General features: G+C 45.3%; 2 protein-coding genes across 4 annotated transcripts in view; one reads left to right on the plus strand and one right to left on the minus strand.

Annotated features, from left to right (window-relative positions):
- Positions 1-22,628, plus strand: part of LOC115121843 (pleckstrin homology domain-containing family A member 6-like) — a 340,805-nt gene that overhangs the window by 67,435 nt on the left and 250,742 nt on the right. The gene's annotated exons all lie outside the window — the stretch shown is intronic.
- Positions 9,780-10,544, minus strand: LOC135572939 (uncharacterized). The gene has a single exon (XM_065021861.1). It carries the CDS (start codon positions 10,542-10,544, stop codon positions 9,780-9,782), a length of 765 nt encoding a protein of 254 aa, XP_064877933.1.

Genomic DNA, 22,628 nt, shown 5'->3' on the forward strand with positions numbered 1-22,628 from the left:
CACACACACACACACACACACACACACACACACACACACACACACACACACACACACACACACACACACAACAACACAAACAAACAAACAAACAAACAAACAAACAAACAAACAAACAAACAAACAAACAAACAAACAAACAAACAAACAAACAAACACAGAGTTCTTGACCTCATTGTAAAATGCAGCTAATTGAAGGGAAGGCCAGTAACTTAGTGACCTGATGAGAGGCCTGGGGTGGCTGTTAACTGTTTAATACACACTGTCTGTGTGGGCATGGAGGTGAACTGGAGGTTTGGTGATGAGTGATAGGAGTTTTGGTGTTTGGATGTGTTTAAAAGATGTTTGTCCTTGACAGAGTCAGACCCTGTGGAGGGTGAAAGTGTTTGAGGGGAGTAGATGAGAAGATTGGGTGAGGGCTCTAGGGGAGGGTTGAGACAGGACTGGGTTTTCAGAGATGAGGGAGTCTCTTCCACAGGGACATTTTCTTGGCAAACAGAGAGAGGAGACTGGCCTGTTCTTCCTGGAGGAATTGCTCTGAGAGAGAGAGAGAGAGAGAGAGAGAGCAGAAATAAAAATATGAAGAGCTTATTTTGTTGGCACTCCAATATGTCCCATTAACATCACAAATGGTCCTTTTGTACGATTAATTCCGTCGATACAGTGGGGCAAAAAAGTATTTAGTCAGCCACCAGTTGTGCAAGTTCTCCCACTTAAAAAGATGAGAGAGGACTGTAATTTTCATCATAGGTACACTTCAAATATGACAGACAAAATAGGGAAGAAAATCCAGAAAATCACATTGTGGGATTTTTAATGAATTTATTTGCAAATTATGGTGGAAAATTTATTAAATGCCCCACTGTATATATCCAAAATGTACATTTATTTGGCGCATATGATCCAGAAAACACCGGTTACAACTTGCAAAATATCCTAAAAGTTACCTGTAAACTTTGCCAAAACATTTTAAACTTCTTTTGTAATCCAACTTTACGTGTTTTTTAACATAAATAATTGATCAAATTGAAGACGGGATGATCTGTGTTCAATACAAGAGGAAAACAAACTGTAGCTAGCATTCTGGTCACGCGCCTCTATCTAACAGTACACTTCAAGTGACCCTCGTTCAAGATGGCCGTACTTCTTCATTACACAAAGGAATAACCTCAACCAATTTCTAAAGACTGTTGACATCCAGTGGAAGCGATAGGAACTGCAAGAAGGTCCTTTAGAAATCAGGATTCCCAATGAAAACTCATTGAAAAGAGAGTGACCTCAAAAAAATCTGAATGGTTTGTCCTCGGGGTTTCGCCTGCTAAATAAGTTATGTTATACTCACAGACATGATTCAAACAGTTTTAGAAACTTCTGTGTGGTGCATATCTTATCCTCTGGGGATGAGTAGCAGGCAGTTGAATTTGGGCATGCATTTCATCCAGATGTGAAAATACTGCCCCCTGTTACCAAGAGTTTAAGGTTTCGAGGCTGACGTTTGGCAACTCGAACCTTCAGCTCCCTCCACAGATTTTCTATGGGATTAAGGTCTGGAGACTGGCCACTACAGGACCTTCATTTTCTTCTTCTTGAGCCACTCCTTTGTTGCCTTGGCCGTGTGTTTTGGGTCATTGTCATGCTGGAATACCCATCCACGACCCATTTTCAATGCCCTGGCTGAGGGAAAGAGGTTCTCACCCAAGATTTGACGGTACATGGCCCGTCCATCATCCCTTTGATCCGGTGAAGTTGTTCTGTCCCCTTAGCAGAAAAACACCCCCAAAGCATAATGTTTCCACCTACATGTTTGACGGTGGGGATGGTGTTCTTGGGGTCATAGGCAGCATTCCTCCTCCTCTAAACACGGTGAGTTGAGTTGATGCCAAAGAGCTCCATTTTGGTCTCATCTGACCACAACACTTTCACCCAGTTGTCCTCTGAGTCATTCAGATGTTCATGGGCAAACTTCAGACGGGCATGTGCTTTCTTGAGCAGGGGGACCTTGCGGGTGCTGCAGGATTTCAGTCCTTCACGGCGTAGTGTGTTACCAATTGTTTTCTTGGTGACTATGGTCCCAGCTGCCTTGAGATCATTGACAAGATCCTCCCGTGTAGTTCTGAGCTGATTCCTCACCGTTCTCATGTTCATTGCAACTCCACGAGGTGAGATCTTGCATGGAACCCCAGGCCGAGGGAGATTGACAGTTCTTTTGTGTTTCTTCCATTTGCGAATAATCGCACCAACTGTTGTCACCTTCTCACCAAGCTCCTTGGTGATGGTCTTGTAGCCCATTCCAGCCTTGTGTAGGTCTACAATCTTGTCCCTGACATCCTTGGAGAGCTCTTTGGTGTTGGCCACAGATTGCTTCTGTGGGCAGGTGTCTTTTATACAGGTAACAAACTGAGATTAGGAGCACTCCCTTTACGAGTGTGCCCCTAATCTCCATTCGTTACCTGTATAAAAGATACCTGGGAGCCAGAAATCTTTCTGATTGAGAGGGGGTCAAATACTTATTTCCCTCATTAAAATGCAAATCAAGTTAGACATTTTTTGACATGCGTTTTTCTGGATTTTTTTGTTGTTATTCTGTCTCTCACTGTTCAAATAAACCTTCCATTAAAATTATAGACTGATCATTTCTTTGTCAGTGGGCAAACGTACAAGATCAGCAGGGGATCAAATACTTTTCTCCCGCACTGTATCCAAAATGGAGATGTGTGGATTAACCACTTCTCCAACCTTTTTGGCTCTATAACAAAGAACAAATTGTAAAAATGCATATGCATAATCAAATACAAATCTTAGAATCAATTATTAACCTCTTGCTTCTACTTGGGACGCTTGCGTCCCAACTAGAGCTCTGGAAATGCAAATGCGCTACGCTAAATGCTAATAGTATTAGTTAAAACTCAAAAGTTCATTAAAATACACATGCAGGGTATCAAATTAAAGCTACACTCGTTGTGAATCCAGGCAACAAGTCAGATTTTTAAAATGCTTTTCGGCGACAGCATGAGAAGCTATTATCTGATAGCATGCACCAATACACTACAACACAAAAGCACAGCAGGGGACGTAAACAAAATAATTAGCATTTCGGCGTTACACAAACCGCACAATAAAATAGAAAACAGTCATTACCTTTCACCATCTTCTTTGTTGGCACTCCTAGATGTCCCATAAACACTATTGGGTCTTTATTTCGATTAAATCGGGCCATATAAAGCCAAGATATCGTTATATGTAGACTGTGTGATAAACGAAAAAAACAGCGATTTCACAACGTAACGTCATTTTTTAAAATTCAAAAAGTAGACGATAAACTTTCACAAAACACTTCGAAATACGTTTGTAATGCTACTTTAGGTATTAGTAAACGTTAATAAGCGATAAAAATCATCCGTAGGCGATGTAAAAATCATTAGCTGTCGTCTTGGAAAAAATTTCACGAGAGCGCTCTTCCGGAATGATCTGGGCGGAGACCGGAGGTAAGTGGTGCCCCTGTTTCGGTTCAACCAAGAATCAAAGATGATTCAATTCACAAGACTCTAGACAACATGGGGATGCTGTGGGAGTTGAATGCTCGGTCTTATCTAATTCGGCTCACTGTTAACAATTGCTGGAAGTGGCGCAAGGATATTTATTTCCATTTTCTGTGATCAGGTTTTCCTGCGCTTTCCGATGTAACGCACGTTATGTTATAGCCACAGTCGTGATTTAACCAGTTTTAAAAACGTCCGAGGGTTTCCTATCCACACATTCTAACCATATGAACGTACTATATTCCTGGCATGAGTAGCAGGGCGCTGAAATGTTGCGCGATTTTTAACAAAATGTTCAAAAAAGTAGAGGGTAGGAGCAACTAGTTAAAGACTACCAGAATTACATTGAATGAACTACAGAACAAAACACAAACCCTCCAATCCAAAAAGGCCTGTGGGGTTGATGGTATCCTAAATGGAATGATAATACATACAGACAACACATTCCAATTGGCTATACTTAAATTCTTTAATAACATCATCCTTAGCTCTGGCATCTTCCCCAATATTTGGAACCAAGGACTGATCACCCCAATCGACCAAAGTAGAGACAGATTTGACCCCAATAACTACCATGGGATATGCATCAACAGCAACCTTGGGGAAATCCTCTGCATTATCATTAACAACAGACTTGTGAAAACAATGTACTGAGCAAATGTCAAATGGACTTTTTACCAAATTACCATATGACAAACTATGTAACATTTGGCAAACACACATTTCTTTCCACAGAGGTGGGGTGAGACAGGGATGCAGCTTAAGCCCCACCATCTTCAGCATATATAACAACAAATTGGCAAGGGATCTAGAACAGTCTGCAGCACCCGGCCTCACCCTACTAGAATCTGAAGTCAAATGTCTATTGTTTGTTGATGATCTGGGTCTTCTTTCCCCAACCAAGGAGGGCCTACAGCATCATCTAGATCCAGGGGCCTGACAGTAAATCTCAGTAAGACAAAAATAATGGTGTTACAAAAAATATCCATTTGCCAGGACCACGAATACAAATTCCATTAGACACCGTTGCCCTAGAGGACACAAAAAAACAATACACACTGTAGCAGGCTCAAGGTGTAGGGTTTCCACATCTCCAAGTTCAATAACAAAACATGCACCAGTAGCATAACTAGAATGCAAACGGGGAGTTCATTAAGGATTTTGGTACACTGGGGAAGTAGGGGGAATTCACCAATTACTTCACAAGCCATTCTCGTTGTCTGTTCCATTCTCCAGGGGTAATCCTAAAACGTGGGTCCTCAGCCAATCCGGTTCGGTACACAAGGTAGGTAATCCGACAGTCCAGGTCACAACGGGTAATCTCACAGATATTGTTCTCTCTTCTCCCACTCTTCGTAACGCATGTTTCTCTCCATTCTCTAACCCTTTGTGCAGGCTGCTTCCTCCTTTATCCCTAATTACTCCCTGGCTTAATGACCCACAGCCTCACCTCTTTGGGGCAGGAAGTCCATATAAGGCTCAAGGGTGGAGCCAGTGGGCTGCAAGATATCGCCCCTCAATAACCACTTCCTCCACCTCTCCCTGCCATCTGTCCCCCCCCCCCCCCCCCTAAAGGGAGGGACGGTCCAGCTCCCTAGATCACCCCTCCTGGAGAGTGCATCAGCATTTCCATGGGCTGCACCTGCTCTGTGGATGACAGAGAAAGCAAAATGCTGTAAGGATAGGAACTAGCGGGTGACCTGGGTGTTACTGTCCTAATTCCATGACATCCAAACCAGGGGTGCATGGTCTGTTACAAGTGTGATGTGTCATCCTAATAAGTAATACTTCAGCGTTTCCAGTGCCCACTTGATCGCTAGACATTCTTTCTCCACCGTGGAATATCTTTGTTCCCGTGGCAACAGCTTCCGGTGAATGTACATGACTGGGTATTCCTCACCTTCTTGTAGCTGTGATAGGACGGCACCCACCCCTGTATCGGACGCATAGGTCTGTACCACCAGTGGTTTGGAGAAGTCCGGGGTCAACAGGACTAGTCCAGAACACAGTGCTCCCTTTAGGTCCAGGAAGGCTTTTACCGTCTCCTCGGTCCACGTCACCTGCGCGGGCAGACCGGTCAGGGGGCTGGCTAGGGAGGCAAAGTGTGGAATAAAGCTCCGGTAGTAACTAGTCAACCCCACAAATGTGCCTACCTGCTTCTTGGTGAGGGGGTGGAGCCAGTCCTGAATCGCCTCCACTTTCTTCACCTGGGGTTTGACACATCCCCTCCCGATCGTGTACCCCAGGTACACAGCCTCCCGCAGGCTGAGCCGACATTTCTTTGGGTTTGCTGTTAGCCCCACCTCCCGTAAGGCCTGTAATACCACGCTCAGCTGGTTTAGATGTATCTCCCACTCGCTCCCATGGATCACAATATCGTCAATGTATGCCACTGCGTACTCCTGATGGGGTCAGAGAACCCGGTCCATCAACCTCTGGAAGGTGGCCGGGGCCCCGTGCAGCCCTAATGGCAGCTTCTTGTAATGGAACTGTCCATCCGGGGTGGCGAAAGCAGTTATATTTTTAGTAATTTAATTTGAATTTGGCTCTCTGCAATTCAGCGGATGTTGACAAAAATGATCCCGCTAACGGGATGGGTGCGCCAAGAAGTTACTTCATAAAAAAATGTTTTTCCCGGTTTCGGTGATGATACTGTGCTGTACCAGATCGGTGTGTCCTGTTTCAGTGGAGAACGCATCCTGGTTATCGGCCGACCAACTCTCTTAGCTCCTGCTTCTGGGCTTGGCTCAGCTGCACCCCCATTGGCAGCTCCGCCGGCTCTGTCTCTGTGGTAAACTACTTCTGGGAAATAGAGTAGAGTACATCACATGCATTCAATTTTTTAGCAAATGCACATGGTAAATCTGGGTCAGATGCCTATGTCCCAGCTATCTGACCCTATAGCTAACCTCTCTAGGGTAGGGGGCAGTATTTTGACATCCGGATGAAAAGCATGCCCAAAGTAAACTGCCTGTTACTCAGGCCCAGAAGCTAGGATATGCATATAATTGATATATTTGGATGGAAAACACTCTAAAGTTTCTAAAACTGTTAAAATAATGTCTGTGAGTATAACAGAACTGATATGGCAAGCAAAACCCTGAGGACAAACCATCCCCCCCAAAAAACATTCAGTTTACCACTATTTTCAATGGCTAATATTTTAATAATAAGGCCAAGTCCTCCCAGATTGCAGTTCCTAGGGCATCCACTAGATGTCAACAGTCTTTAGAAAGAGTTTCAGGCTGGTTTTTGGAAAAATTACCCAGACATTGTAGTTTTTCTAGGTGGTTCCCATTTTGGCTGTAATGTTTCCAAGCGCGTGGAGGAAAGCACGTTCTTTCTTATTTATCTCCGGTAATGAACATACTATTCTCAGTCTTAAATTCAATCATTTATTTGCCTATTAGAATACCTCAGGTTTGATATAAACGTTGTTTGACTTGTTTGGAAAAGTTTATTAGTAACGTTTGGGATTAATTTTGCATGCATTTTGATGGAGGGAAGTTTTTATGGATATAAAGTTTTTTATGGATTTTCATGCTTTTGTATGCGGGGCGCTGTCTTCAGATAATCGCATGGTTTGCTTTCGCCGTAAAGCCTTTTTGAAATCTGACACATCGGCTGGATTAACAAGAAGTTAAGTTTTATTTTGATGTATAACACATAGATTTTCAAGAATGTTAAATATTTGAATTGAGTATTTTTGAATTTCACGCTCTGCAATTTCACCGGATGTTGGCCACGTGGGACGCTACCGTCCCACGTACCCTAGAGAGGTTAACTTCACCCACTTTCTCAATGACTTCGTATGGCCTGTTCCATCGGGCCAAAAACGTACATTCTGAGGTGGGGTCCAATACCAACACTTTGTCTCCTGACTGAAAGTCCCTTCGTTGTGCCCCTCTGTTGTACATCCGCAGTTGGGCCTCCTGTGCCTACAGTATGTGTTCCCAAACCAGGGGCCATAGGGTTGCTATCCGATCTCTCATGTCCCCCACATGCGCCACTAAGGTTCGGTGGGGCGACGGTTGCTGTTCTCAGGCTTCTTTAGCCACGTCCAACAGTCCTCGGGGTCGTCTCCCATACAGGATTTCGAAGGGATACAATCCTGTTGAAGCATGGGGCACTTCTCATTTCGAGAACAGCAGGTAGGGTAGCAGCTGGTCCCACCTTCTTTATCATCTGCTTCAGGGTTCGATTGAATCTTTCCACCAACCGATTGGTCTGAGGGTGAGAAAATGAGGTGCGCAACTAGGTTATTTTCATTAGCTTGCATAGATCCTTCATGATTCATGACATGAACGGGATGCCCTCATGAATCAATATCTTGTTGGGGATGCCTACACAGGAGAACAGCATGACCAACTCACGTGCGATTCCCTTGGTGGCCATGGTGCGCAGGGGAATGGCTTCCGGGTACAAGTTGACATAATCCAGAATTGGTAGAATGTATTGGTGCCCTTGGTTGCTTTTGGGTAGAGGTCCCACCAGGTCCATTGCGATCCTGCTGAAAGGGACAGAAATAATGCGTAGGGGAATTAAGGGACTGCAAAAATTGGGTTTTGGCGCCACCTGCTGGCAGTATTCTTCCACTGGCAAGTAAAATCGTGCCTTGATCCTGTCTAAGGTCTTCTCCACCCCTAGGTGAGTCCCAAGAAGGTAGGAATGTGCCAACTGCAGGACACATGGTACAAGGGGATGGGGCACCAACAACAACACCAGACATTCATCACTCTTCTTCACAACCTGATATAGCAACTTCTTCTTTATAGAAAAATGGGGTAGGTTATTTGACTTACTCCCTCCACGGGCTTTCCGTCCACCATAGTCACCTGCTGGAAAGTTGAGACAAGTTTGGCCAAGTTGAGATCCTCCATTTGGGCCATGCCGAACCGGCCTGCTAGAGACGTGGGCTCTGGCGCCACCTCATGGTCCATTGAAAACATGTCTTCCAGACTCGCCACCTCTTCCTCCAGTCTGGCTTCAACCGTCCCCCTCCGAGAGGGGTTCAGTTGATGCCTGGGGGTCCACTTCCTGGAATCCACATGTCTGGGCATCCCTCCTTCTGGCACCCCTACCACCTTTCCGGCTTCATCCTCCCTTCTGGTTCCCTCTGTTCCCCAAGTCTCCGGACATACTGGTCCACAGTTGGAGGAATATCGGGTGATCCCTCCCTATGACTACCGGCACAGGCAGGTTTGGGACGACTCCCACTGGTCCTGTGTGTTGTCCCCTTGTCGTCTGTAGGTGGTGGAGTGTGGTAGGGTCGTCCTGGGTCTCATCGTGTATGCACATGATAGCCACGGTCTCTGCAAGATTCGGGGACTCGGCGACGTCAGGTCGGACAGGGTCACCATACTCCCAGAGTCCACAAGTGCCGTGGTGTCCTTTCCATTGGCTCTTACCAGTGTGACAGGGGAAGGACCACTCTCCCTAGCCCAGCATGCCATTAGCAAGCCCCCGTTGGCTACCTCACTGGCTGAGGCTGAAGGCATCGGGACATCGCAGTTTGAACAGTTCCAGGCGATGTGTCCCGGCTCGCCACACTCATACCATTTCCTGCTGACCATGTTCAGGAAGGAGCGTTGTCTCGGGGATCTGGTTGTGGGTGTTCCCCCATCCTTCTTTCCGGCGTGGTCCTCCTTCATTTTCACTCCTTCATGCAAGTGGAAGGTTCTGCCTTCTGTGGTTGTCCGCTGCGCAAGACCTCCAAAGCCACCTGTTGTCCTTCCACCAGCTGATCTGCGCTCTGCGGAATATTTTGGCTGGCTAACTTTTTAGTTTTGAATGGGAGAGAGGGTATAAATGTATCTATGACCACTTTCTAGATGGTCGTGAGCATCAGGGTTCAGCAGTTAGCTGCCTCTTGGCCAGCCTAATCAATATCCAAGATGGCATAGCAGCCGTATGTATGTGTGTTTGCCTTGTCCCGAGTAAATAGTCTGCAAATAGTCTGTTTCTTCTGTTTTTTGTATATATTTTAATCTCACTGTCCATCTAAATAGCCCACCCAACTACCTCATCCCCATATTGTTATTTATTTTTTTGCTCCTTTGCACCCCAGTATCTCTACTTCCACATTCATATTATGCACATCTATCATTGTTACAACAATGTACATAGCCATAATATGACTTTCATGAGTATAATGTTTACTGATTATTTTTGATTGTTTAACTTTTTTAATGATCTTTTTCACTTGCTTTGGCAATGTAAACATGTGCCAATAAATCCCTTTTAATTGAATTGATAGAGAGAAAGTGTGGGGGGTGAGAGAGAGAGAGTCAGTGGAACATCATGAGGTAATGACTCCTGGAGGTCTGGGGCTGGGGTGACCCCTGGAGGTCTGGGGGATAGGGTGACTCCTGGAGGTTTGGGGCTGAGGTGACTCTTGGAGGTCTGGGGGGTAGGGTGACTCCTGGAGGTCTGGGTGTAGGGTGATTCCAGGAGGTCTGGGGGTGACTCCTGGAGGTCTGGGGTTACTCCCGGAGGTCTGGGGAGTAGGGTGACTCCTGGAGGTCTGGGGCTGGGGTGACTCCTGTAGGTCTGGGGGGTGACTCCTGGAGGTCTAGGGTAGGGTGACTCCTGGAGGTCTGGGGGATAGGGTGACTCCTGGAGGTTTGGGGCTGAGGTGACTCCTGGAGGTCTGGGGCTGGGGTGACTCCTGGAGGTCTGGGGGATAGGGTGACTCCTGGAGGTTTGGGGCTGAGGTGACTCCTGGAGGTCTGGGGGGTAGGCTGACTCCTGGAGGTCTGGGTGTAGGGTGATTCCAGGAGGTCTGGGGGTGACTCCTGGAGGTCTGGGGGGGGGGTGTGACTCCTGGAGGTCTAGGGTAGGGTGACTCCTGGAGGTCTGGGGCTGGGGTGACTCCTGGAGGTCTGGGGCTGGGGTGACTCCTGGAGGTCTGGGGCTGAGGCTAGGAGAGGGCTTGTTGTGCACTGAGCAGCTCAGGCTGATTTCACAGTGGGACTGTAGGAGGTCAAACAAGGAGCCAGAATACATGACTCCTGAAAAGTTCACAAGAGGATGCTTTTGCTTTGAGTTGCTGATACCACAATATTTACGTTACTATATGATTAGAATGGTACACTACGTATCTGTGTCATTAACACATTGGTTACTTGTAGAAGATTGGTATGAGCATTTACTTCATTGAACAGCAGTGTAAACCCGTGGGTATATTTGATATCTCATTCTGTGACACAAAAAGAAACTGATGAAAGTCTGCCTCTGTTGCCGACTGGGGCAAAGTTGTGCTGCCCGCATTTCCTGTTGTGCCGTACTGTAAAGTTCTGAAGGATAGTTTTGCCTGGTAATCAGTGAGCGGCATCTGCTGTGTCTGCCAGGGAAGAGCAGGCCAGGGCACAGCCTTGTCTTCTGAGCCCTGAGGACGACACTCCCCTTGAACGACACATTGGGTGACGTTCCCCTGTGAGTAAACGCTCATTCACACACCAGAGCCAGAGGAAAATGACACACACACACACACACACATACACAATAGGTCCACATTTGTTTTAGTCTCACCACCGTGACCAAGCCTATTAGCTAGCATGGTTCTGTCACTGCTAGTAGCTACTCTTGGCTGGATAGGATGAAATATGATGAAATTGGCTGAACTCCCAAAAGACCCACATAATCCCCCCTTTGTTTAGTGTTCACTCAGACGCGTTCGGTCAGGAAGTTTACAAAGTCAGACGACGGAGGGGCCAATTTCCTCCTGAGTTCTATGTGAATGTAATCAGGGAAAGATGCTCCGTACTAGTTACCCAGGCATTCAGCACAGGCCAAGAACAGGAACGTTTGACTGAGGTTATTCACCACAGCTGGAGTTCAGCTCTGACTCAAAGCAGCCCTGTTATAGACTCCCATGCAACATCTAAATATCAGGGCCATAAATGGCTCCCTGAATAGTCTTGGTACCAGAGCGGTTTGAGTATATGAGTGTAAAGGGATATTACAAGGAAAAACAGGTGGAACAGTAACATTCACTTGAGAAAGTCCCCATTGTGCTCACTTGACTTTCTCAAGTGAATGTTACTGTTCCACCTGTTTTTCCATGTCATATCCCTTTACACTCGTATATGGGTTTGAATATGGCAGATTTGCGCACTGATAAATCCCTAAATGAAAATGCAGGGGATGTGCAGTAACATGCTATACATGATGTCAGAGCTCTGGCCATTCTGAACTTGACCATGACAAAAAGTTTCCCCCATCCCTCCCGCTAATTAAGCAACGTTTGCCCATTTTTGTTGTTGTCTGAGTGAGGGAAATTATGTCAGTTAAGATGCCTCAATGTATTTTGAAAGATCAAACATTGAGGATTAAAATAATACCGTTTTGATGTCATAAAAGCAAGCGAAACACCTGTGAGTCCAAATGTGCACTTCACATTTCCACACCATAAAACTCATGTCAGTGTCAGCTTTTATGATCACTATGTTTGATGTACAGTTACAAGATGACATGGTGTCATACCCTGTGTTGTTCTGAATAGAATGAGTCTGTTTGTCTATTGTGAAGAGAATGTGCCGCAGCACACACACCTGAAAATACTCATGACACTGTTCTATGCGTACCAAAATGACCTTCTGTTTCCCTTAATTACATTGGGAAAGCCTAAGAATGTAATATCGTATTTTATAACTTAGCTAGTCATATTGGCAATAGAATAAGCTTCCAAATGATGCCCACCTGACCCAGATTGTGATTTATAGTGGATCGTTTTTGGATTGAGTAAACAACAACCGTAATTATATGGTGGCAGGCAGGGTTGTGTTCCAACCAAAACAACTACTAGTCTGCTTGCTCTAGTTCCTCAACAGCACAGCTAGGAGAGGTAAAACAAACACCTTATAGTTGACTCTTCTTTGAGTCGTATAAGTGCATTGAAATGACTTAGGAACTGTGCACACTTCGGAGAGGTGTGTGGCAAATTGGAGACACCAGTTAGACCTCTCATTCAAACCCTGGTCATTTTTTTTGTCTTATGTTGCACCTACCCCACATTTTCCAGGAATATTTTTTATCATGTTACTGAATGTAACTAAGATATTTTCAGTTTTTCATTATCAATAAATGTGGCGAAAAGTACAGTAAATGTAAAATGCACATCAAATAAATAGTGTAATGTTTAGATTCAGTCTTGTGTCTGTGAACTGACAATGTCCTCACCTTTGGTCTAATAATTTCCCACAATCTCCAGACTGTTCCCTTTCAATTTCTACCATGGTTATGCATTTCATATTTATTTTATAAGAAACATCTCAATTTAGCCCTATGCATATAGGTCAATTCCCTTGAGTGTAAAGGGTTAATGCGGTTTTTAATCATACTTGCTCCTCCTCCTTTCTGGGTTGTTGCAGTAAGTTGAATGTTCCACATGTTATCAGTGTGTTTATTCTCGGTGTATAAGGCGTATGGTTTGTGTTAGCAGTTAGCGTTGAGTGCTAAGAGGGACATTATACACACTAATTAGCTTCCCTGTAGGCATATCTACCTGTCTTTAACTAAAGGCCACAGCATCTGCCAGCCTCTCCCTTTACTCTACTGCACTTCCCCCTCTCTTTTCCTCTGTTTCCTCCTCTCTTATCTGAGACGGGAAATGGATGCATGCAGCAGCTGTTTAATCAGAGCCGTGTCTCTCTCTCATCTCCATGGTGACTTGGAGCGATAATTGGAAAAGGGAGTGATTGAAGGGAATCAGATGTCCCTGTCAAAGAGAGAGGAGAGAGGGGAGCTAAAGAGGAGGCAGATTATATGTAATGCTCCTTTTCAGCGTTCTGATTTAATGTCATGTGGTGTTTAGAGGATGGAGGTGTCATATGGTTTAGGTTTGACAGAAAACCTTCAGAAGAGAAGACTTGTTGTTGTCTGTTCTCTTCAGATCAATCCACTATCACTGAGCCAGATTAAGCCTACAAATGAAAAGCGTGTTTAAAGCAACTCTCCTCTGAGAGTAAATTATTTAGTCCAGGAGTAGACTGAATCTGGGTCTGTGAAACCATAGAGTAGACCTTATCCTTTCACACATCGTTTTTGTGCTTCCTGTCACTACTTTGGATTATGTCCCGTTAGTGGCCAACACGGTCTCAGCATCATGCGTCCTTTCCCACTTTCTCTGACAGTGCGATATAGCAGGATGAACAGGATGTGCTAGAGGGGTTCTGTTCTGTCATGATGTTTTCCTCTTCCTCAGACTCTCTGTGATCTGATCTTGGGGAGTCTTGTTAGCTCTGTGAGAAGGTTGACAAACTCCAGCTGCGTTGGTTAGGCCAAGAACTGATTTGTCTAACAGAACATTCCCTGGCCTGACCCTTCTCCCTCTCTGGGCTGTCTTAATCCATCTCTGCTTGTCACAGATTCGCTAGCTCACACCCTCCACTGCGTCAAAAGACTCCTTCATCACTTCTAATCTGTCTCTTTGCATCTGGGGTATGCTGTCTTCTGCCCCACTAACTAGCTCACCTTAAGATGTAGAGGAAGATTAACTTTATCATGCTTACCATGTCGCTGTGCCCAAATCAGACAGTTGAGTTGTGTTTGATGATACTGGATCACTGAGCCTCACTGCTAAAGAAGGCAGATAGCCACCTGTTAGCCAAAACAAGCAAGAGTTCCATCCATGACTCTGTCATGGGTGGCTGCACCTCTGTGGACCACCAACATTCTCTACATGCTGTTATTCTTGTTGATTTTACTCCCTGTCTCACTGTTTGTTGTTGCAACTATCTTTTGGACTGGAAAAGAGATACACATTTAATCCCAGTTTCTAGAACACCAAGGTATTATAAATTGCTAGTATCTGAGATGAATAACATTGACATCTCTCTACAGAGAACAATACATCCTATTTTCTCCTCAGCCTGGTTGGTTTGACTCAGAAGTCTCCCAGGTCAATGATTGTGTGTGTGTTTTGTAACTTTGACATTATGTGGTATTGTGTGTAGGCCAGTGACAAAACATCTAAATGTAATCCATTTTAAATGTTCAATCAATCACATTTATTTATAAAGACCTTTTTACATCAGCCGATGTCACAAGGTGCTGTACAGAAACCCAGCCTAAAACCCCAAACAGCAAGCAATGCAGATGTAGAAGCATGGAAAAACTCCCTAGAAAGGAAGGAACCTAGGAAGAAACCTAGACAGGAACCAGGCTCTGAGGGGTGGCCAGTCCTCTTCTGGCTGTGACGGGTGGAGATTATAACAGTACATGGCCAAGATGTTCAAATGTTCATAGATGACCAGCATGGTCAAATAATAATAATCACAGTGGTTGAAGAGGGTGCAACAGATCAGTACCTCAGGAGGAAATGTCAGTTGGCTTTTCATAGCCGATCATTCAGAGACAGCAGGTGCGGTAGAGAGAGAGAGTCGAAAACAGCAGGTCTGGGACAGGCAGCACGTCCAGTGAACATGTCAGGGTTCCATAGCCGCAGGCAGAACAGTTGAAACCGGAGCAGCAGCATGACCAGGACTGGGGACAGCAAGGAGTCATCAGGCCAGGTAGTCCTGAGGCATGGTCCTAGGGCTCAGGTCCTATGAGAGAAGAGAAAGAGAGAGAGAATTAGAGGGAGCATACTTAAATTCACACAGGACACCGGAAAAGACAGGAGAAATACTCCAGATATAACAGACTGACCCTAGCCCCCCGACACATAAACTACTGCATCATAAATACTGGAGGCTGAGACAGGAGGTGTCGGGAGACACTGTGGCCCCGTCTGAATTATGTCTGTAACACAGCAAAATGCGGAAAAAGTCAAGGAGTGTAAATACTTTCTGAAGGCACTGTACATTTGGACTGCAACACTGAGGAATGTCCTTGAATTATTGTCTATTTACAGAATATGGGATTCAGTATACTTTAATGGACCTGTATTGACTCTGACATGGTTCTGTACTGTAGTCTATGCCTGCGTTGACTCTGACATGGTTCTGTACTGTATACTATGCCTGTGTTGACTCTGACATGGTTCTGTACTGTAGTCTATGCCTGTGTTGACTCTGACATGGTTCTGTACTGTATGCCTGTGTTGACTTTGACATGGTTCTGTACTGTAGTCTATGCCTGTGTTGACTCTGACATGGTTCTGTACTGTAGTCTATGCCTGTGTTGACTCTGACATGGTTCTGTACTGTACTGTATGCCTGTGTTGACTCTGACATGGTTCTCTACTGTAGTCTATGCCTGTGTTGACTCTGACATGTTTCTGTACTGTAGTCTATGCCTGTGTTGACTCTGACATGGTTCTGTACTGTAGTCTATGCCTTTGTTGACTCTGACATGGTTCTGTACTGTAGTCTATGCCTGTGTTGACTCTGACATGGTTCTGTACTGTAGTCTATGTCTGTGTTGACTCTGACATGGTTCTGTACTGTATGCCTGTGTTGACTCTGACATGGTTCTGTACTGTAGTCTATGCCTGTGTTGACTCTGACATGGTTCTGTACTGTAGTCTATGCCTGTGTTGACTCTGACATGGTTCTGTACTGTATGTCTGTGTTGACTCTGACATGGTTCTGTACTGTAGTCTATGCCTGTGTTGACTCTGACATGGTTCTGTACTGTTGTCTATGCCTGTGTTGACTGACATGTTTCTGTACTGTAGTCTATGCCTGTGTTGACTCTGACATGGTTCTGTACTGTAGTCTATGTCTGTGTTGACTCTGACATGGTTCTGTACTGTAGTCTATGCCTGTGTTGACTCTGACATGGTTCTGTACTGTAGTCTATGCCTGTGTTGACTCTGACATGGTTCTGTACTGTAGTCTATGTCTGTGTTGACTCTGACATGGTTCTGTACTGTAGTCTATGCCTGTGTTGACTCTGACATGTTTCTGTACTGTAGTCTATGCCTGTGTTGACTCTGACATGGTTCTGTACTGTACACTATGCCTGTGTTGACTCTGACATGGTTCTGTACTGTAGTCTATGCCTGTGTTGACTCTGACATGGTTCTGTACTGTAGTCTATGCCTGTGTTGACTCTGACATGGTTCTGTACTGGAGTCTATGCCTGTGTTGACTCTGACATGGTTCTGTACCTGTGTTGACACTATGCCTGTGTTGACTCTGACATGGTTCTGTACTGTAGTCTATGCCTGTGTTGACTCTGACATGGTTCTGTACTGTAGTCTATGCCTGTGTTGACTCTGACATGGTTCTGTACTGTAGTCTATGCCTGTGTTGACTCTGACATGGTTCTGTACTGTACACTATGCCTGTGTTGACTCTGACATGGTTCTGTACTGTAGTCTATGCCTGTGTTGACTCTGACATGGTTCTGTACTGTAGTCTATGCCTGTGTTGACTCTGACATGGTTCTTTACTGGAGTCTATGCCTGTGTTGACTCTGACATGGTTCTGTACTGTAGTCTATGCCTGTGTTGACTCTGACATGGTTCTGTACTGTACACTATGCCTGTGTTGACTCTGACATGGTTCTGTACTGTAGTCTATGCCTGTGTTGACTCTGACATGGTTCTGTACTGTAGTCTATGCCTGTGTTGACTCTGACATGGTTCTGTACTGTAGTCTATGCCTGTGTTGACTCTGACATGGTTCTGTACTGTAGTCTATGTTGACTCTGACATGGTTCTGTACTGTAGTCTATGCCTGTGTTGACTCTGACATGGTTATGTACTGTACTGTATGCCTGTGTTGACTCTGACATGGTTATGTACTGTACTGTATGCCTGTGTTGACTCTGACATGGTTCTGTACTGTAGTCTATGCCTGTGTTGACTCTGACATGGTTCTGTACTGTACACTATTACATTTACATTACATTTAAGTCATTTAGCAGACGCTCTTATCCAGAGCGACTTACAAATTGGTGCTTTCACCTTATGACATCCAGTGGAACAGCCACTTTACAATAGTGCATCTAAGTCTTTTAAGAGGGGGTGAGAAGGATTACTTTATCCTATCCTAGGTATTCCTTAAAGAGGTGGGGTTTCAGGTGTCTCCGGAAGGTGGTGATTGACTCCGCTGTCCTGGCGTCGTGAGGGAGTTTGTTCCACCATTGGGGGGCCAGAGCAGCGAACAGTTTTGACTGGGCTGAGCGGGAACTGTACTTCCTCAGTGGTAGGGAGGCGAGCAGGCCAGAGGTGGATGAACGCAGTGCCCTTGTTTGGGTGTAGGGCCTGATCAGAGCCTGGAGGTACTGAGGTGCCGTTCCCCTCACAGCTCCGTAGACAAGCACCATGGTCTTGTAGCGGATGCGAGCTTCAACTGGAAGCCAGTGGAGAGAGCGGAGGAGCGGGGTGACGTGAGAGAACTTGGGAAGGTTGAACACCAGACGGTCTGCGGCGTTCTGGATGAGTTGTAGGGGTTTAATGGCACAGGCAGGGAGCCCAGCCAACAGCGAGTTGCAGTAATCCAGACGGGAGATGACAAGTGCCTGGATTAGGACCTGCGCCGCTTCCTGTGTGAGGCAGGGTCGTACTCTGCGGATGTTGTAGAGCATGAACCTACAGGAACGGGCCACCGCCTTGATGTTAGTTGAGAACGACAGGGTGTTGTCCAGGATCACGCCAAGGTTCTTAGCGCTCTGGGAGGAGGACACGATGGAGTTGTCAACCGTGATGGCGAGATCATGGAACGGGCAGTCCTTCCCGGGAGGAAGAGCAGCTCCGTCTTGCCGAGGTTCAGCTTGAGGTGGTGATCCGTCATCCACACTGATATGTCTGCCAGACATGCAGAGATGCGATTCGCCACCTGGTCATCAGAGGGGGGAAAGGAGAAGATTAATTGTGTGTCGTCTGCATAGCAATGATAGGAGAGACCATGTGAGGTTATGACCGAGCCAAGTGACTTGGTGTATAGCGAGAATAGGAGAGGGCCTAGAACAGAGCCCTGGGGGACACCAGTGGTGAGAGCGCGTGGTGAGGAGACAGATTCTCGCCACGCCACCTGGTAGGAGCGACCTGTCAGGTAGGACGCAATCCAAGCATGGGCCGCGCCGGAGATGCCCAACTCGGAGAGGGTGGAGAGGAGGATCTGATGGTTCACAGTATCGAAGGCAGCCGATAGGTCTAGAAGGATGAGAGCAGAGGAGAGAGAGTTAGCTTTAGCAGTGCGGAGCGCCTCCGTGATACAGAGAAGAGCAGTCTCAGTTGAATGACTAGTCTTGAAACCTGACTGATTTGGATCAAGAAGGTCATTCTGAGAGAGATAGCGGGAGAGCTGGCCAAGGACGGCACGTTCAAGAGTTTTGGAGAGAAAAGAAAGAAGGGATACTGGTCTGTAGTTGTTGACATCGGAGGGATCGAGTGTAGGTTTTTTCAGAAGGGGTGCAACTCTCGCTCTCTTGAAGACGGAAGGGACGTAGCCAGCGGTCAGGGATGAGTTGATGAGCGAGGTGAGGTAAGGGAGAAGGTCACCGGAAATGGTCTGGAGAAGAGAGGAGGGGATAGGGTCAAAACACACTATGCCTGTGTTGACTCTGACATGGTTCTGTACTGTAGTCTATGCCTGTGTTGGCTCTGACATGGTTCTGTACTGTAGTCTATGTTGACTCTGACATGGTTCTGTACTGTAGTCTATGCCTGTGTTGACTCTGACATGGTTCTGTACTGTAGTCTATGCCTGTGTTGACTCTGACATGGTTCTGTACTGTAGTCTATGCCTGTGTTGACTCTGACATGGTTCTGTACTGTAGTCTATGTTGACTCTGACATGGTTCTGTACTGTACACTATGCCTGTGTTGACTCTGACATGGTTCTGTACTGTAGTCTATGTCTGTGTTGACTCTGACATGGTTCTGTACTGTAGTCTATGCCTGTGTTGACTCTGACATGGTTCTGTACTGTAGTCTATGCCTGTGTTGACTCTGACATGGTTCTGTACTGTAGTCTATGCCTGTGTTGACTCTGACATGGTTCTGTACTGTAGTCTATGCCTGTGTTGACTCTGACATGGTTCTGTACTGTAGTCTATGTTGACTCTGACATGGTTCTGTACTGTACACTATGCCTGTGTTGACTCTGACATGGTTCTGTACTGTAGTCTATGTCTGTGTTGACTCTGACATGGTTCTGTACTGTAGTCTATGCCTGTGTTGACTCTGACATGGTTCTGTACTGTAGTCTATGCCTGTGTTGACTCTGACATGGTTCTGTACTGTAGTCTATGCCTTTGTTGACTCTGACATGGTTCTGTACTGTAGTCTATGCCTGTGTTGACTCTGACATGGTTCTGTACTGTAGTCTATGTCTGTGTTGACTCTGACATGGTTCTGTGCTGTATGCCTGTGTTGACTCTGACATGGTTCTGTACTGTAGTCTATGCCTGTGTTGACTCTGACATGGTTCTGTACTGTAGTCTATGCCTGTGTTGACTCTGACATGGTTCTGTACTGTAGTCTATGTCTGTGTTGACTCTGACATGGTTCTGTACTGTAGTCTATGCCTATGTTGACTCTGACATGGTTCTGTACTGTAGTCTATGCCTGTGTTGACTCTGACATGTTTCTGTACTGTAGTCTATGCCTGTGTTGACTCTGACATGGTTCTGTACTGTACACTATGCCTGTGTTGACTCTGACATGGTTCTGTACTGTAGTCTATGCCTGTGTTGACTCTGACATGGTTCTGTACTGTAGTCTATGCCTGTGTTGACTCTGACATGGTTCTGTACTGTAGTCTATGCCTGTGTTGACTCTGACATGGTTCTGTACTGTAGTCTATGTCTGTGTTGACTCTGACATGGTTCTGTACTGTATGCCTGTGTTGACTCTGACATGGTTCTGTACTGTAGTCTATGCCTGTGTTGACTCTGACATGGTTCTGTACTGTAGTCTATGCCTGTGTTGACTCTGACATGGTTCTGTACTGTAGTCTATGTCTGTGTTGACTCTGACATGGTTCTGTACTGTATGCCTGTGTTGACTCTGACATGGTTCTGTACTGTAGTCTATGCCTGTGTTGACTCTGACATGGTTCTGTACTGTAGTCTATGCCTGTGTTGACTCTGACATGGTTCTGTACTGTAGTCTATGTCTGTGTTGACTCTGACATGGTTCTGTACTGTAGTCTATGCCTATGTTGACTCTGACATGGTTCTGTACTGTAGTCTATGCCTGTGTTGACTCTGACATGTTTCTGTACTGTAGTCTATGTCTGTGTTGACTCTGACATGGTTCTGTACTGTACACTATGCCTGTGTTGACTCTGACATGGTTCTGTACTGTAGTCTATGCCTGTGTTGACTCTGACATGGTTCTGTACTGTAGTCTATGCCTGTGTTGACTCTGACATGGTTCTGTACTGTAGTCTATGCCTGTGTTGACTCTGACATGGTTCTGTACTGTAGTCTATGCCTGTGTTGACTCTGACATGGTTCTGTACTGTACACTATGCCTGTGTTGACTCTGACATGGTTCTGTACTGTAGTCTATGCCTGTGTTGACTCTGACATGGTTCTGTACTGTAGTCTATGCCTGTGTTGACTCTAACATGGTTCTGTACTGTAGTCTATGCCTGTGTTGACTCTGACATGGTTCTGTACTGTACTGTATGCCTGTGTTGACTCTGACATGGCTCTGCATGCTGCCGTGCCTTCAGCAGGAAATCTCCCCTCAATTACACACGCACGCACGCACACACACACACACACACACACAGGATTTAGATGCCCCTTGTAATTAGAAAACTGTGTTTGTGTGTGTGTGTCTTTCTCTCTCTATATCTCTCTCTTTTCTCTCTCTCTGTTTCTCTCTCTCCCTCACTCTCCCTCACTCTCTCTCCCTCAGGGCTTTTCTCTCCCCAGGGCTTTTCACTTAGTTTGCAGATCCATTGAATTGACACAGAAAGGCATCTAATGTGCCTCAGAAACACATTAACTGCTGGGAAGATTAGCATTGATGTGAACATCGCTGATCAATAAAGTTAATATAGGTTAAGGTTTGGGGGCTCCAGAGGTTCAAAATCAACTTAGGTCATCAGTTCATGAAGACTTGGACGGTATGTTTGTAGTAGTTTGTAGCTTGTAGCTTTTACAGTGTTGGTCAGCAGTCACTGTTTGCTGAAATGGTTCAGTCTCTGTACTAACAGGGGACATTGTGACTGTAGTATTCCTTCAATGTAGATATCGGCATTGCCTGGTTCTGTGTTCACAGTCTCACATGGCTCTCACATGGATGATCTGCTTGATTGGCTTTAACCTTAAAGTCGGAACAGAGACCATGTATATGACACAGTCAATCAGACACTCCAAGTTCCTATTCATTCATAATCCCCACTCACCAACTCTGAAACCTAGACGGCAATCAGCTTTCTTCTATAACTGTAGCAGTGGCAGTGGGGCAATTCCATGGTAACAGAATTACGCTTTGACTCAAAAAACATTGATTTCAAAGTTTAACAACCATATGTACTCTATGTACAAGGACAGCTTTGATAAATGTACACATACAATTTAACAAAAATATATTTACTGGAAGAACTGTGCAGATGCTTCGTTTGTTGACAGAATTACGGTGACATTTTTATTTTATTTATTTTTATTTTACCTTTATTTAACCAGGTAGGCAAGTTGAGAAAAAGTTCTCATTTACAATTGCGACCTGGCCAAGATAAAGCAAAGCAGTTCGACACATACAACGACACAGAGTTACACATGGAGTAAAACAAACATACAGTCAATAATACAGTAGAAACAAGTCTATATACGATGTGAGCAAATGAGGTGAGAAGGGAGGTAAAGGCAAAAAAAAGGCCATGGTGGCAAAGTAAATACAATATAGCAAGTAAAACACTGGAATGGTAGATTTGCAGTGGAAGAATGTGCAAAGTAGAAATAAAAATAATGGGGTGCAAAGGAGCAAAATAAATAAATAAATTAAATACAGTTGGGAAAGAGGTAGTTGTTTGGGCTAAATTATAGGTGGGCTATGTACAGGTGCAGTAATCTGTGAGCTGCTCTGACAGTTGGTGCTTAAAGCTAGAGAGGGAGATAAGTGTTTCCAGTTTCAGAGATTTTTGTAGTTCGTTCCAATCATTGGCAGCAGAGAACTGGAAGGAGAGGCGGCCAAAGAAATAATTGGTTTTGGGGGTGACCAGAGAGATATACCTGCTG

The sequence above is a fragment of the Oncorhynchus nerka genome, linkage group LG2 (assembly GCF_034236695.1).
Source record: "Oncorhynchus nerka isolate Pitt River linkage group LG2, Oner_Uvic_2.0, whole genome shotgun sequence".
Taxonomy (NCBI): domain Eukaryota; kingdom Metazoa; phylum Chordata; class Actinopteri; order Salmoniformes; family Salmonidae; genus Oncorhynchus; species Oncorhynchus nerka.